This window comes from Xyrauchen texanus, chromosome 21 (assembly GCF_025860055.1).
Source record: "Xyrauchen texanus isolate HMW12.3.18 chromosome 21, RBS_HiC_50CHRs, whole genome shotgun sequence".
In the NCBI taxonomy this organism is placed as follows: domain Eukaryota; kingdom Metazoa; phylum Chordata; class Actinopteri; order Cypriniformes; family Catostomidae; genus Xyrauchen; species Xyrauchen texanus.
In genome coordinates, this window is record NC_068296.1 from 11,145,396 (window position 1) to 11,161,006 (window position 15,611).

Below are 15,611 nucleotides of genomic sequence, written 5' to 3' on the forward strand. Positions count from 1 at the left end.
TTTTATCCAAAGCGACTTACAGCGCACTTATTACAGGGGCAATCCACCCAGAGAAACCTAGAGTTAAGTGCCTTGCTCAAGGACACAATGGTGGTGGCTGTGGGGATTTAACTGGCAACCTTCTACTTCTGTACTTTAGCCCATTACGCTGCCACCACTGTATTAATATGTCAAAAAAAAAATGTTGTCTAGAATGTCCTTTCGCCTAATATACTTCTGACCAATAAAAAAAGTAATGGCTATGTTTTAAATAGAACACTACTCTTACTACTTCTGCCATGTACATATACTGCAGAGTTTGTAAGAGTTTAGCAAATGTTCATGCCTGCAACATATATTAGAGGCTATACGCTTTTCGAAGTCCTTTGAAATGTCCTGCCACATCTTCCTGTTTCAATAGGAAATATGTCAATACAGGAATGAAAACTTTGCTTGTCAAGTCAGTTCATGCAGACTTAAAATGCAGGTTACATGTAAATAATACTTGCTGTATTTGCATCTACAAAGTTGTTAATTTTCCTATGCAGCCTATGTTATGTTAATAATTTTGCATGTTAAGACTAGTGTATCACCACTTAATGCCCAATGTAAAATATGGGTTCCAAAGCAAAACCAGTCCTTCTAATGGTGCTTCTTATCATAGGAGGAACAGCCTAGAATGATGGTACTCATCTGTGTCAGCAGCTTTCAGTGTCACTGTTGTTCTCCGCAAATAGACGTAGGAACCCCTGGCCTTGAGGTGCTGTGCCCTTATTTATAGATATGAAAAGCATACTGGTATAAACCAGCAATTGCTAGGTTATTTAGATCAATGTACCATCTACATCTGTTTGCATATAACTAAAACAAAAACACACTAAGCACAATTTTAAATGTGTTATATCTTGCTGCTGCTACATTCTCTTGCTGCTCCAAAACCTTTGAAGCAAAACTAGAGGGAGTCAAAGACTTTTAGAGCATTATAGTTTCAGTACCCATCAATGCTACAATGTAGATTATTATATAGGAGGTAGGCATAAAGAAAAAAAGAAAAAAAAAGCTAAGCTCAGACACTATGCCTACTCCTACCTTGTTGTTACTGTAATTGTCACACTCGATTTTCTCTGAATTTGAGCATAGTGGCGTGACACTAGCACAGATTATAGTCTGATAGTTACTATGTTTTGCCTTTGCACGGCAACATATTATATTGCGTTACATAGAATTGCACCTATAAACATGATTGTATTTAGCTTTTAATGTAGTATTATTCATAATGTTTTGCTAACGAATGCAATGGTTAACAAAAAGGAATGTTCCAAGATAATGGGTTTACACAAACATTTCTGCATGGTTTTAAGTTTCCGTGATCCTAGGCATAAAACAAATCACTGTACAAACATGGGGCAATTCCTTTTATCCTCTAGCTATTTCAGAGTTTATGTATAATTTTGTAATGTGAAAAGATAACAATCTTCTTGAGGTTACTGTTTTGCATCCTGTCGTCTAAATAGAAAAAAAAGTGACTTGGCAGATATGAAACAGGGCAGCACACAGCACATTAATTCAGTTTTCATGAAAACTTGGAGTCATGGGGCAATAGTTCAAGCCATGTTCAAATAACTGAAACTGATGACTGTCACATTGCATTACAAAAATAAGTGAATTTATAAAAAATATTTATAAAAATACAGAAAATGAAATATGCTTTTGGATCATTTTCATGCTTTTCGGCCTCCAAAAATTCATAAGCTGGGTGTAAAGAGATTAATGGAAAGGAGGAGGAACCGGCTTGACAATATAAATAATAGTTTCATATAAAACTGAACCAAAATGTCAAACACACACACAGGTGTCGGACAGCTGTCCGTAAATCTCTCTCTCCGTCACACTGCCATCTTCGATTGGCCTTTATCCCTCTTGAGAGCTAATTAGCCTGATTAGAGGCCGGTTGTGCGGAATCACGACCTGGCCCCGCCCTCCGCCCTGCCACACTGGGTTCTCAAATGCATTTCAAATCATTGCTCATTTCCATCCACTACGTTATGTGCATTATCTTGAGAGAACCCGGCTTGTCATGATGGAGCAGCAGAATGACCTTCTAACTTCGGGAAGAGTTGTATCTGCAGTATTAAATCAGTTGTACATTGTTTTATGAAATGCTGCCAGGAGATGCCCCAGAGTGAGTGAAATATCGCATATAATTAGGGATACAATGGATGCAATGCCCATATGCTGTCAGCCTCCATACACCTGGGAGCGCCCATTCTCAAATCTGTTCTGGCGGATTGTGAGGACCCACTTTTAATGACCAGCTGTGAGTTAAACACTTCTGAATGTCAAAGGCTATGTTCAAAGATCTGTGTGCCAAGATTGGACCTTTCAGTTGGCCAGTCACATCTATCTCAGCTATCACACAGACATAACTTGCACAGATCATCAAACACAGTGGTATCCGAATAAACTGTTTCCATCACCTTAACTCGGACCCCGGCTAGGTTCCATACAAACCGCAAGATAATGACAACTGTTGTCCCATCTTAAAATTTCTACAGTTTTAGTGAGCAGTGTGTCAAAGCAAAGCAATGGAGCTATACACACCACAAGCACTCAGGGGATATCAGCACAATATAATCTTTTTCTCAAGTGCCGAACACGCTTCATTTCCTGCTCTGTGCGTGTTGCCTCTCTCCCTCACGATATACACAAGGCGTTGCATAAAGCCTCATTAGGCTACATAGAGTTCCAGGCAAATTTATTTTAACAACAGCAGTGGATCTAGCAATGCAGATGGAGACTGGCATCTTTTTCTAAAACACACTGCCGAAAATGAGAATGAAGCAAAGTGAAACTATCATCTGTCTGATAAATGATTCGTACGGTTCAGCTAAAGCAGGTTTGTGACAAGTTTGCATGTCGCCATTTTAGACTAACATCTTTTTCCATCTAAATTTAGCTTTATTAATCAGCATGTTATCTGCCTTTCATGACAAACCATTTTTTTGGGGGGTGAAAATTAATCAAAGATATCATCATCTCTGATTAATAGTTATAATTAATATAAATTATTAGTTAGCCTGGCTAGTAGATTTCTCTACTTCTTATGAGAATGTTCCCATTATTTCATTTTCAGCCTATTTATATTTAACTTAAGCAAACAGTATTTTTAATATGTAATTTGTTTGTTTATTGTTATTATATTCTCAATTTAGGAAAATATAAACATGGTCCATTCAGACTTTTCCCTTTTCTAAATTTTCTCTCAGAGGATACCCCTGAACCCCTATACAGCAACTTATATTTTCTCAGTCAAAAGTCCTTCTATGTCCCATAGATAGGTATCTGAATGTAAAAATATTCAAACACAAAAACTGGACTGCTCTCACCCTGCTTGAAAACAAATGTTGATCTTTTCTTGTAATATTAATATCCAAATGACCTCAACTTATGAACTCTATGAAATATATTAACCTAATCTTTTGGTAGAAAAGTTAGCTCACACCCCACTGCTTTGGCTTTGTCTCTGAGCCAGTGTTCTCATCTCTGCTTTGAAGTGACTATTTTGACTGTTTATTTATTTTTATTTTTATTTTGTATAAAGTAATATTGCTGCGAAAAAAAACTAAAAAAATTAAAATAACTATTAAAAAACCCCACATAATTTCAAAGCCATACTGAATACTGTCACTGTGCAAGTTATTATTTTCCCGGACCTTTGCTGGGAAGGAATTGTAGAGATCTTGAAATTTTAATTGAATTTATCTGCTCTAGAAAATCCACCTCTGCCTAGTAGGGCTGTCACGATACCATAATCATATTTTACGATACGATCCCTGCTAAAGTATCATGATACCAAATAATATCACAATGCCACATATTGTTAATTCTAAATGCAGTTTGTCATAGCAAAGGTGGTTCATAGAAACTAGCCATTTCACTTGTTGCTCTGGTGAAAATAACTGATGGATTAACAGAGAGATGGCTCAAATGGACTAACTTGTTTCCTAATACATTCTTAGTTTGATGTACAAAAAAAAACAACTGCTTGTTCAAATGACAACAGCTTGAAATTTTTTTTTCATTATTTCTGTAATCATTTAAATGTTGGTAACATATAAATAATGATATTGTAATGTTGAAAGGACGGTTTTTATTTAATTATTACAACCGCTTCCGCCCCTCTCTCCTGGTAAACAGCACAGCAGAGTGAATGCAGACTACACACACACCGGTTTGATCACACGGCTCAGGGACGTGAAATCCCTCGCGTCAAATTGATCTAAACAAAAGTGCAAAGTTACCGCAGTTGTAATTGGAAAAAAGTGCAACATTAAATCTTTCAGAGAAACAGTAAATCTGTAAATGTTGAGGTAAAGCGTTTAGGTTAAATGAAGTGGCACTAACCCGTGTGTGGGGTTGCCACGGTGTACGGTGTTACTGGTTTTACTCAATACATGGGACAACACCAGTGTGAAACTTTATAGCGGGTAAAAGGGGGAAACATTATGAATGGAACTTCCAATAGAAATACAATAGCCTAACGAATAGAACAGCCTTAAATAAAGAATAGTTGCCTAATGAAGAGTTTGCAGCCCATGATAAATAAACCAAAATAACGCATTGAAAGCCAGATGTTCTTTACCAACGTATCAAATTACACAGGCAGCAATGTATGCGGACTGACAGAAGACGTTTAATTGCAGATAGTGAATATAATGTGCATGGTGGGTAACTGTAAGACGTCTCGGATTCGGAATGAAACAAGAAATGTTGTTAGACACACAGTCATGCACTTGAAGAAACACACTTTATTATATTTTTAAGAACAGATGACAGAAAAGCTGTCCATGCGCATTTGTCTGATGTGCTGTTTGTTCGGAGGTGTGCAGTCTAATGGAACATGCATTATGTAAAGTGTTTTCAGTCATTCTTTCTTTCAATCTTCGGAAAAAAAATTCAATAATAGTACCACCTGTTGTCATAAACGGATACTTGAATGACGGTAAATGGAAAGGTGGTTATATTTTTTGACCACTTCATTATTTTTGATACGTTTTTAGTTTTTTAAATAAATAAATAGAATTTTCAATGCAAAATCACTAAAGCAAGAATCTTCACCGATCCCTCAGCCGGGGGGTTGATGATGTAATTGGATATTGTGATTATACACATATATATATATATATATTGTGCATAGCGCCCAGCCCTAGGAGGGATCAAAATGTATTTATTCACCCATATTCAAAGTCTTTACCCTTCTGAAGCAGATAAAATGGGCCGTGGGATGAAAGGTAATAAAACACCAACATTAAACCCACAACAACCCACAATAAGACCGGTAACCCATGATGGAGAGAATGCACAGATGAAGTAGGCTTGTTGCCAAAGAGATGTTGCCCTTCACAACTTTTGAAAAGCCATCTTTCACAAAGTTGATCAACATAAATTTTAATTGCACTTCATTTTTATTTTTCAGTTTCATTTGAAATTTTAGTTCAAATAAATAATAAAAAAGTTAAAAGTTTAAAATCAAGCTGCCTTGCGTTATTGTGTAGGCAATTGCTTAATAAAATTACCCCATATTATCACTTAGTGTCCAACCAGCGGAAATACTGGTGTTAGTCCTTTTGATCATGAACAAAACAAAAATTATGACTTTCTGGCAAGTGTGTATTCTGAACAAGCAGTGGGATTTGTCCAAAAGTTTATGGTGTTTCCCACTTCGACTTGAAATCTCTCTGTAGACATTCACAGCAGATGGGTTTTCCTAGTCTCATCAGGCAAAACCCAAAATAATTTAAAATCTTGTAATGTGAAATGAGTTTAAAAAGCTTCTCACTCTCCAAAGTTTTATTTAAATTCATATTATCCATTAAGATACACAACCTCTAAACTAACACGCTGGGATTCAGACGTGTGTGTTTGAAGCATGTGAAAACCACACATTGAAAAATAAACAATACCATATAAGGGGCAAATTCTAAACCGCATTTTGCACTCTTAAATAGTGTTGAGTAAGCTACTCTAAAAAAGCAATTAATTACTAACTACTAATTACATCAGTGTAATTAGATTACTGTAATATTTAATCTGTCTAAAACGTTATTACATTACTTATAACTAATTACTTTCTAAAAACCTTATCAAAATACAAGGATGGACATGTAATTGTTCTTTTAATTCTTTTAAATAAATTATATAAAATCAAATAAATTATTCATGAACTGAAAACAAAAACAATTTTAAATTCACTGTTGTTTTATATAGAATTGCTCTATAGTCTAAAGAGTTTTTAACACAATTACATCAGAAGTAACTGTAATTAAATTAATGAAACATTAAGAGAAATCCCTTACTTTATTTGTTTCAATTAAAAAGTAATTTAATTACAGTAATTCATTACTTAGTAATGCATTACACCCAACAATGCTCTTAAAGGGCACTGCGTGAAGGGGACACCACTCAAAAAGTATTGATTTTTAATGTTTCTGCAAACATAGGTCTGATTCAAATGAAGGTTTTAGCAAAAATAATATTTACTACTACACATACATACAATATAACTACAATTATATACATTCAAAACATATTGTGGCTCTTGCAGTTTTATGAAGCTTTAGTATCGTGATACTACTGTACTACTGGTATACCATGCAACCCTACTGCCAAGTAAGGGAATGTTTAGAGTTTTCATAAAAGCGCATGGTTTTCTTAAGTGCAAATGTAATATTTGCATAAAAATAGTTGGATTGAAACAGCATTACAAGCAAAGTCATTTAGAAAAGGAAATGCAAAGCATAAAAAAGTAGAGAACAGTGAGCAGTCACACTTGTAACAAAATCAGTCACTTGCTGATTCATTTACAACATATAGATTTTTTCTTAAGTTCTGTTTAAGTGTCCATGTCAATGGAATGTTTCAGGGTGTGTATTGGAGGTGGGGGAATGAGTCTAAGGGCCCTGGACAGACATAGTACATAGCAGAATACTTGTCCTTTTCCTGCATGATTTTGTGATGAATGGCCACTTTGCATTGGTTAGAAAACTGTCTGCTCTTACTTGATAATAAAATATGGTCTAGAGTGTGGGATCCCCTTAAAATGTTCAATGGATTATCCATATTCCCATTTGTGCAGCGCAACTAGCGCATATCCTCACGCAGCATGTGCCACAAACCAGGCTTGACTGGATCATGCAGAGCACTTAAAAGTGTGCAGTAGACCACAAAACCTGAAATAAACGTAGAATTTTCTGCTTTTATGCACTATGGAGTATCTCAAACATCTCGTAAGGGCAGACAGACCCAACATTCTAAACGACTCTGATGAGGAGAGACGAAAAAATATAGTGTGTGCCATTGTAGCACTCCTGAAAAAGGAGAATAATGATAGAACGAACACACGGTTGCAGAGTTAAATCAGTGGTGCTTTACCTCTAATGAATTTCAACAGTACATATAAACATTTGACAACAGCTTGTGTCAGTAACATGACAAAATTTACAACAAAAATTTTACATTGATTTAACGTGTAATCATTGACATTGTATGAAATACAAAAAATAAAAAATTCACCATATGTGAAATAAGCATATCACTTGTTAGATAGACATAGGCCTAAGCAATTAAAACATTTTCCTCTAGAGAAATTGACATTTAAAGAATATCCTCTGGTGAAACAAATCTATATTGACAAAGAAAATGTTTACTTTAACAATATTACTCTTAATCCGTTAGCTCTTAATACACAAGTTTAATAAATGCGTATGCAGCATTCAATTTAACTCTATAAATCAATTTAACACATAAATCAATTTTAGAAGCATCAAAAGGGTTAATCTCACCCCATTTGAAAGATTTTGATTAAATTTAACACTTAATAGACATTTGAAACTCTTTTCAGTCTAAATGTACACTCTTGTTTTCACCATTTATTGTGTATTAGCATGCTAATCGCGGCACATGCATGCTAACCATGTGCTTACAGATTTTGAACTGATTAAATTCTTTATAAAACGTAAAATCAACATGTAAACACTCTTAACCCATCAATATAGTCTTTCCCAATATAGTCTTTCCCCCCTCAATATCATCTCTATACTCGTTTGAAATAGTGTGAGGTGTGTTTTGTGCATTAATACCTGAAAACGGAAATGACGCTGCCTTCATGTGCTATCGGAATTATCCTACTTCCCACTTCTGAAGTGGTAATTACGAGTATGTCATGTTCATGTGCATTGTTGTCGGTAAGAATGGGAAACATGAACGAAGCCAGGTTCATTCATACATGTTTCTTGACGAACTTTTATTTTGGCACCATTATTCATATCACTCAGTTAGCTTGCTGACGATCATGGAATTTTGGTCAAATACAAGATATTTTCACAGTGTAAAAATTTACAACATGCATAGATTGTTTGCTGATATACATAAATTAATTATGAATAGAGTGGTGGTGGCGTAGTGGGCTAAAGCACATAACTGTTAATCAGAAGGTCGCTGGTTCAATCCCCACAGCCATCACCATTGTGTCCTTGAGCAAGGCACTTAACTCCAGGTTGCTCCGGGGGGATTGTCCTTGTAAAAAGTGCACTGCAAGTCGCTTTGGATAAAAGTGTCTGCCAAATGCATAAATGTAAATGTAAATTTGACCAAACAAGCAAGCGCTAACAATTAGCTATATTTAGAAAAATTACTCTATAGTTACTCTATCTCTATAGGTATTCACTACAGAAACTGTGCTCTCCTCTGCCATGTTGAAAGTTTAGAACTTAGGAATCAAATTAACAGGTCGTAATTACGACTTGAGGGGTCATTCGTGTGCAACTTTCAAGTGGGAAACTTGTATTTACGATAATTCTGATAGCACGTGAATGCAGCATGAAGGAACACACGGATGAGGTGCTTCATCAGTGGTGCTTTATCTCAAATGAAGTGCATCGCAAGATTTCTCTCTGATTATGCGAGCGAGGACGCAGGTGCGTAAGGGCACGACTAATCACACATTTTTATTATGAACTTCTTCCCCTCAAGCAAGCGAGTGATTGGCTGCTGCCAATGTCAGCCCTTCCCTCTTCCAGTTATTTTGGCAGGTACCCCTGGCTGCCATTGACTGCTGCCAGCTGCCGATTTTTCTCTGAACTCTTACTGCCTTTGACACTCTGCAGGCGATGTGGGCGGAACTTCCGGTTAAGCATATACAATCATTATGTTATATCATGTACAAATGCAGCATTAAAAATTTGAGAACAACTGATCACAGAATTAAAGCACATAACTGGTAATCAGAAGGTCGCTGGTTCGATCCCCACAGCCACCACCTTTGTGTCCTTGATCAAGGCACTTAACTCCAGGTTGCTCCAGGGGGATTGTCCCTGTAATAAGTGCACTGTAAGTCACTTTGGATAAAAGCATCTGCCAAATGCATAAATGTAAATGTAAATTGATACTGAATTATTGTCCACACTATTTTCCAAATCACTTTTTCCCCTTAAGGGATGACAAGCACATTCTGCAAAGACACTCAAAAGAAAGTGAATTGCAGTCAGGAAAAATGCAGGAAAGAGGAAAATCATTTCAAATGTGAAAAAGACATCTCACTACTGTACGTCTCATCTAATAATTATGGTCTTCAACTGTAGAATTTATACATTTAGCATCACATCATGAAAACATCATCACCACACTAGAGACAGTTCAGGAAAAACACATTAATTTTTTATACTCAGTAATAATGCCATTTCAAAATATGTGAATTCACAAAGGCCAACCCTGAATAAAAAATGAACAAACTCAAAATGTCTAATGAAATTTCAGCACATGTACACACACCTGTTAGCACAATAATGCTATCGTTTATATGTATATAATTTAAGTAATCCCCACTATTGACTTCTTGCCAATAAAGTGAAACGTGTACACAAACATATTCTTCCAAGCTTTTTCAAACAGAAGTTCCTAATTCAATACTTCTGTAGGCAGCTGATGGAAGAAGCAGCATCTGGGACTAGAGTGCTGTGCTTTTCGAGTGGTTTCTGATCATAACATTGGTGCTTTAGATAAAACTTTAGTTTCACTTGATTATTAGGAGAAACTTTAACTGCACACATTGTCCGGGGAATTTTAAAGACATCTTGCAACATTTAAAAAGCAAGAATCTGGGTGCTTGTAGCTCAGTGGCAAAGACGCTGGTTACAAGTTTGTTAGATCGAATCGCAGGGTGTGCTGAGTGACTCCAGCCAGGTCTACTAAGCAACCAATTGGCCCGGTTGCTAGGGAGGGTAGAGTCACACAGGGTATCTTCCTTGTGATCGCTATAATGTGGTTCACTCTCGGTGGGGCGCGTGGTGAGTTGTGTGTGGATTCTGTGTTGGATGTCATGAAGCCTCCACACACGCTATATCTCTGCAGTAATGTGCTCAACAAGCCATGTGATAAGATGCGCAGGTTGACGGTCTCAGACGCGGAGGCAACTGAGATTCGTCCTCCACCACCCAGATTGAGGCGAGTCACTACTATAATGTTTAATGTGTTTGTTCATGTGTTTCATGTCATGTGGTTTCTTGGTCTTGTGATTTCATGTTTCCCTCCATGTTCATTTGTCTTGGTTTCTGTCTTGTTACCTTGTTATCAGTTCTGTCTTGTCATTGGTAAATTTGTTTGTCTTGTTACCCTTGTCCATTTATTTAAGCCTCATGTTTGCCATTGTCCATTGTCAGTTATTGTGTGTTTATTTAACATTGTTTGGAATTCAAATCAAGTCAAGTCAAGTTATGTCAAGTCTAGTTTACTTCATGTTTATGTTTTGTTCACGTTTGTAGTTAGGGTTTTTGGATTTCACGTTTATGTAAATAAATCTGTACTTGGGTTCTACACATCATCATCATCGTCTTTTCATCTATCCATTGCCAGCCATCATTACACCTTCGCCACCATGAGTACTTAAGAATAGATTTGGAATTAGGCATTCCAAATTGGGAGAAAAATGGGAGAAAATAAAAAATAATAAAAAATAAATCAAGAATCTAATCGCATGACAAGCAAGCACTTCTGCTAGTCATCCGTATATTCCGCCCACCTAGTGTCATACAGTGGACTCACTGAGAATATTGTGGATATACTTCTATGAATGTATCCATTTTAATCTGTAAATAAAGTGATTATTATAACTGTTTTGTCTATCTTCATTCATTTATGAAATGTGTAAATGTATTCAGAATTATGTTATTAATTGCAAAACTCTGTGACTCTATAAATGCACATGAATGACATTATGATATTTTCCCAGCATACCATTACTGCAGTAAAAACCAACTGTAGTTTCAGGTATGATTTTACAGAAATGTTATACATTAAAAAAGGGAAGTAGACTGTAAAAGTTGACTTTGTTTTATTATAGATTTTAAATGTTTATGCTGCTGTTTTTTTTTTTCATAACAAAATGCTATTTTGTTTGATTGAAACCATAGTTGCATTGACCTACTCACTGATTAGCCATCCATGGTCAAATTGTTTTACCATTTTAGTTTACCATTTTGTTTCAGAAAAGTCTCGGGGTATTTTGGATTAATATGAACATAGAGATACTACGGTTCAACGCTCGGATACTTGCTTGAACCATCAGATCCTGACAGAAGCAATGAAGGTAGAGGAGCAGAGCTTACCCTCTGCCCAGGATGGGATCTAAACTGGTGTTGATGGGGTGGAGGGGGGTGAAACCAATGGAAGTGTGCCAACAATGAGAGACAGCTGAGCGGGCCTATAAAGCGGAGGCTTTATGGTGATTGGATGAGATGTCTGATTGAATGAAACTTCCTTCTAGAACGACACTTACACTTACATTTCGTCTTATATTTATTTTATATTTACAGCCCATATCTCACTGAAACTAGTTGCTGTAAATCAAATGTAAATCAAATCTGACCTGTACTGCCAGTGTAAAAATGTAGAGCCTGTCTCATAAATATTTTCTTTTTCTCCCCCTCTGCCCTTCTGTATTTGTCTGTGTTTGGGTGAATGTATATTTGCACATGTTCATGTTTTTGTATGTACCTGCATTTGTGTGCATGTTGTGTGTATGTGCCCACATTTTCATGCATGTATCTACTATAGGCATGACCTGTCAGGCACGCAGCTCCTACTTGGACTCAGAAGTGCTGTGGGGCTACCGCTTCACCCCAGTGCTTTCTTTGGAAAAGGGCTTCTACGAAGTCGACTACAACAACTTTCACGACATATACGAGACCAACACTCCCACCTGCAGTGCCAAAGAACTAGCTGCTAGACTAAAAGAGAGCCCACTTCTTCCTCACCTCCCTCTTCTTAGCCCTGACCTCAGACAGCACACGCCAGAACCCTTCTCCATCCAAAACCCCCCATCTACGCTTGAGGAGAGGGAGAAGGAGGGAGAGACAAACAATGGCTCTGCCAACCGTTTGGAGGAAAATACTTAGCTGGAGAGCCTTCTCTTAACAGACTCAGGACTGTGTAGTGATTGGAAAGCTACTTTTCCCTTGCATGGAGAGATAACCTTGCAATAGCCATGCAATACAACCCTTGATTTCTCTAGAGAGCCGAGCTGATGTGTAGACTGAGGTTAGATGCACAAAGAGATGAGAATCCATATTTTTAATGCATATGTTATTGATGCCAACAAATTACATGCATACTTTATAATCTCTTTTAGCTTTTTAACTAATTTTCATGCTATCAATCAACGTCCTGTACTGCAAGGACAAAAGAGTAGCCATATGCCCTTCAATCCCAGAACAAATGAATGACCCATAGGGCTTCCTGTGAGGTCATACCCCTTAGTACAACCATTGCAAATCAGCTTTAATAAAATCTCAGTGCAAAGACTCTTTGAAATATAGAGCCAATATCAAAATTGTGCCAATGCTTGTGTGTTTAACTGTGATGAAGGCCACAATTATGGAGTACAGTTTTATTTCTTCAAGCTCTTGTAGCTAAATTATATTGTATATTTTCTCTGTATTATAATTATGATATCAATTACCCCTTCATTATGAGGTACATATTGCATAAGTTTTGGCTTGCAAAATTAGAGCCAAGATGAAAATTATATTTATTGCACCAGATACAAGCACAACCAATGCAGTGACAGATGTGCAGTATGCAAACCTGCATTCAAAAGTAAAACACTGGTGAAAAATGGAAGTCGGTTGATCTGGTTTAAGAAATGTTGCTATTGTCTGAAATCTATTGTCTCTATGAAACATATGGTAACAATTTACATTAATGTTCCCTTAGTTAAGGGTTTATAAAGGGGTTCACCAATAACTCATTTAAATGCATTATACATCACTGATGTGCATTTATAACAACATGAATAAAAAGGGAGACTGACATGCAATACTTGCCTATTAGCAAGCCATTTTACCTTACGTTGGATAAATGATTAATAACATTTATTCAACATTAGTAACCTATGAAAATGTACCATAATGTAAGGTGGACACATGAAGAATTTATTAAGGAGTTGCCAACATAAGAAACCTATGTACATAAAGTTCAGTATGGTTTAGTGGTCAACAGGATTTATTATATGATATATCATTTGAATGAGCATGAAGACCTGAAAAGTATTTTTGCAGAAACTTTATTTAGCTGTGACTAGAAGTTGGGACACCACTCAGAGTAGTACCATTCTTTTGATATTAATGTGACATATAAACACACGTGAGACAAGACATTACAGTAATCAATATAGAAACAAATCGAGCTGTAACAAAATGACATAATCCCTTTTATTAATCTCTCTACAGTAGTATACGTTTGCTGCATTGTGACACACATCATGAATTTAGGCATTTATTTTGTAATATTGTTTATAAAAAAGTATCAATAAATGTATTTATTAAGCATTTATAACATGTATGTTAAAATGCTTACTACTTGGCAAGTGTTGCATGCAAACCTCCCTTTTTATTCATGTTGTTATAACTGCTCATCAATAATTTAAAATGCATTTATAAATAGCTTATTATCACTTTCATGAACCTCTTTATAAACCCTTAACGGACCCACTTTATATTAGGTTGCCTTAACTACTATGTACTTAAACATTCGGTACAATGTACTTAATATGTACATATATAATGTTGCATTGTAATTACATTTGAAGTACCTGCATTTAATTACATTTGTAGTTACACAGTTAACTTTACCCCTAACCCAACACTTACCCCAAAACCTAACACTAACCCCTTATCCTACCCGTACCTCAACCTCAGTAGCTGCAAATGTGAACATTTTGCAGAACATCATGTTGTTACACAGTAAATACATAGTCTTGTATGTATTTAAGGTTAGTACATAGTTAAGGCCACCTAATATAAAGTGTGACCTCCTTAACAAAAGGAACATTAATGTGAAGTGTACCAAAATACATATGTATTGCAGTCTTTCCCTGTCCTGCTTTGATACTCCACTCCTGGACTTGTAATTTGTCTTTATCATGTTTGATTTGTGTGCAAGTTTTAGTCCACACATAAGACTGTCAGTCCCACTTATAACAGGTCTAAATAACTTTTTCAAAGCAAGCATGAATCTGAACATGGAAGGCAAGTTCTATACACTTTCTATACAGGGTATTTTCTAAGGCATGCTGACTTCAAACACACAAAAGCTATCATCAAAAATTGTACAACTAAACAATTACTTGAGTGGAGAGCTCCATTTTGAGCAGAGACAATGGTGCAGTATTTTAAAGACTACTTCACCCTCAGCTGAGAGCTTATTTGCATTTTAGACAGAACTAACCAATGACAAGTCATTTTCACAGAATAGTATTATATGCAGGCTATTTAAATAAAAAAATAAAAAACATTATATATATATATATATATATATATATATATATATATATATATATATATATATATATATATAAGTTTTAATCCAAAGTGACTAGTACATCAAAGCTATACAGTATGTTATATCTAACCTGATCAGGCTTGTTATATCATTATTGCATTTGCATGCATTTTTTTTTTTAGGAAACAAACCCATTGCCTTTGTGTTGCTAATGCAATTCTCTACATATGAGCCACACAAATGCAAAGATTAATGTGTGTGGCTAAATGATGGGGGAACATGAAATGTTTCAAGCCATTTTCAAACTCTTCTCACATGTATAAGTAGCATGGGCACCAACAACTAGGCAACATTTCCAGTAGTTTAACTCGAAGTGTGTGTTTATGGGCAATGAGTCAAGAAGTGACAGACAACAAATGTTACAATAGCAGGTACTGTCGGAAGTATTCTACTTGGCTCTGATAAGCTTCGTTTTCTTATTTCTCTTAAACAAAATGATTTGTACCAGCCATATGTCATCAGCCACTTCTCCTTTTGCCAAAGTACATATGCATTATTTACTGATGAGAGGAAATTAACTGTTTGCAGAGTTTAAAACAAAGAAAAGTTAATTGCATTTGATTAAGTTCATCACATACTTGTTTTTCTGAAGAATCCCTCAATTTCCAGTTTTAGTCTTAGAAATAGAACATCATGTTCCTCTGAGGAAAATACCTTAGTACATCTGTCTTGACTGCTTTGGAAACACAATTTATAATGCCGCTGAGTTTAACTGATGCTTTGGGCATGTTACTCATGTC

General features: G+C 36.0%; 1 protein-coding gene across 2 annotated transcripts in view; it reads left to right on the forward strand.

Annotated features, from left to right (window-relative positions):
* Nucleotides 1–13,775, forward strand: part of LOC127661342 (G protein-activated inward rectifier potassium channel 4-like) — a 53,737-nt gene extending 39,962 nt beyond the window's left edge. For both annotated transcript variants that reach the window (XM_052151990.1, XM_052151991.1), the window contains exon 4: nucleotides 12,088–13,775. In XM_052151990.1, coding sequence (XP_052007950.1) covers nucleotides 12,088–12,428 — 341 coding nt within the window. In that variant the 3' untranslated portion in view covers nucleotides 12,429–13,775. The remainder of the gene's footprint in view (nucleotides 1–12,087) is intronic.
* The last annotated feature ends 1,836 nt before the right edge of the window (nucleotides 13,776–15,611 follow it).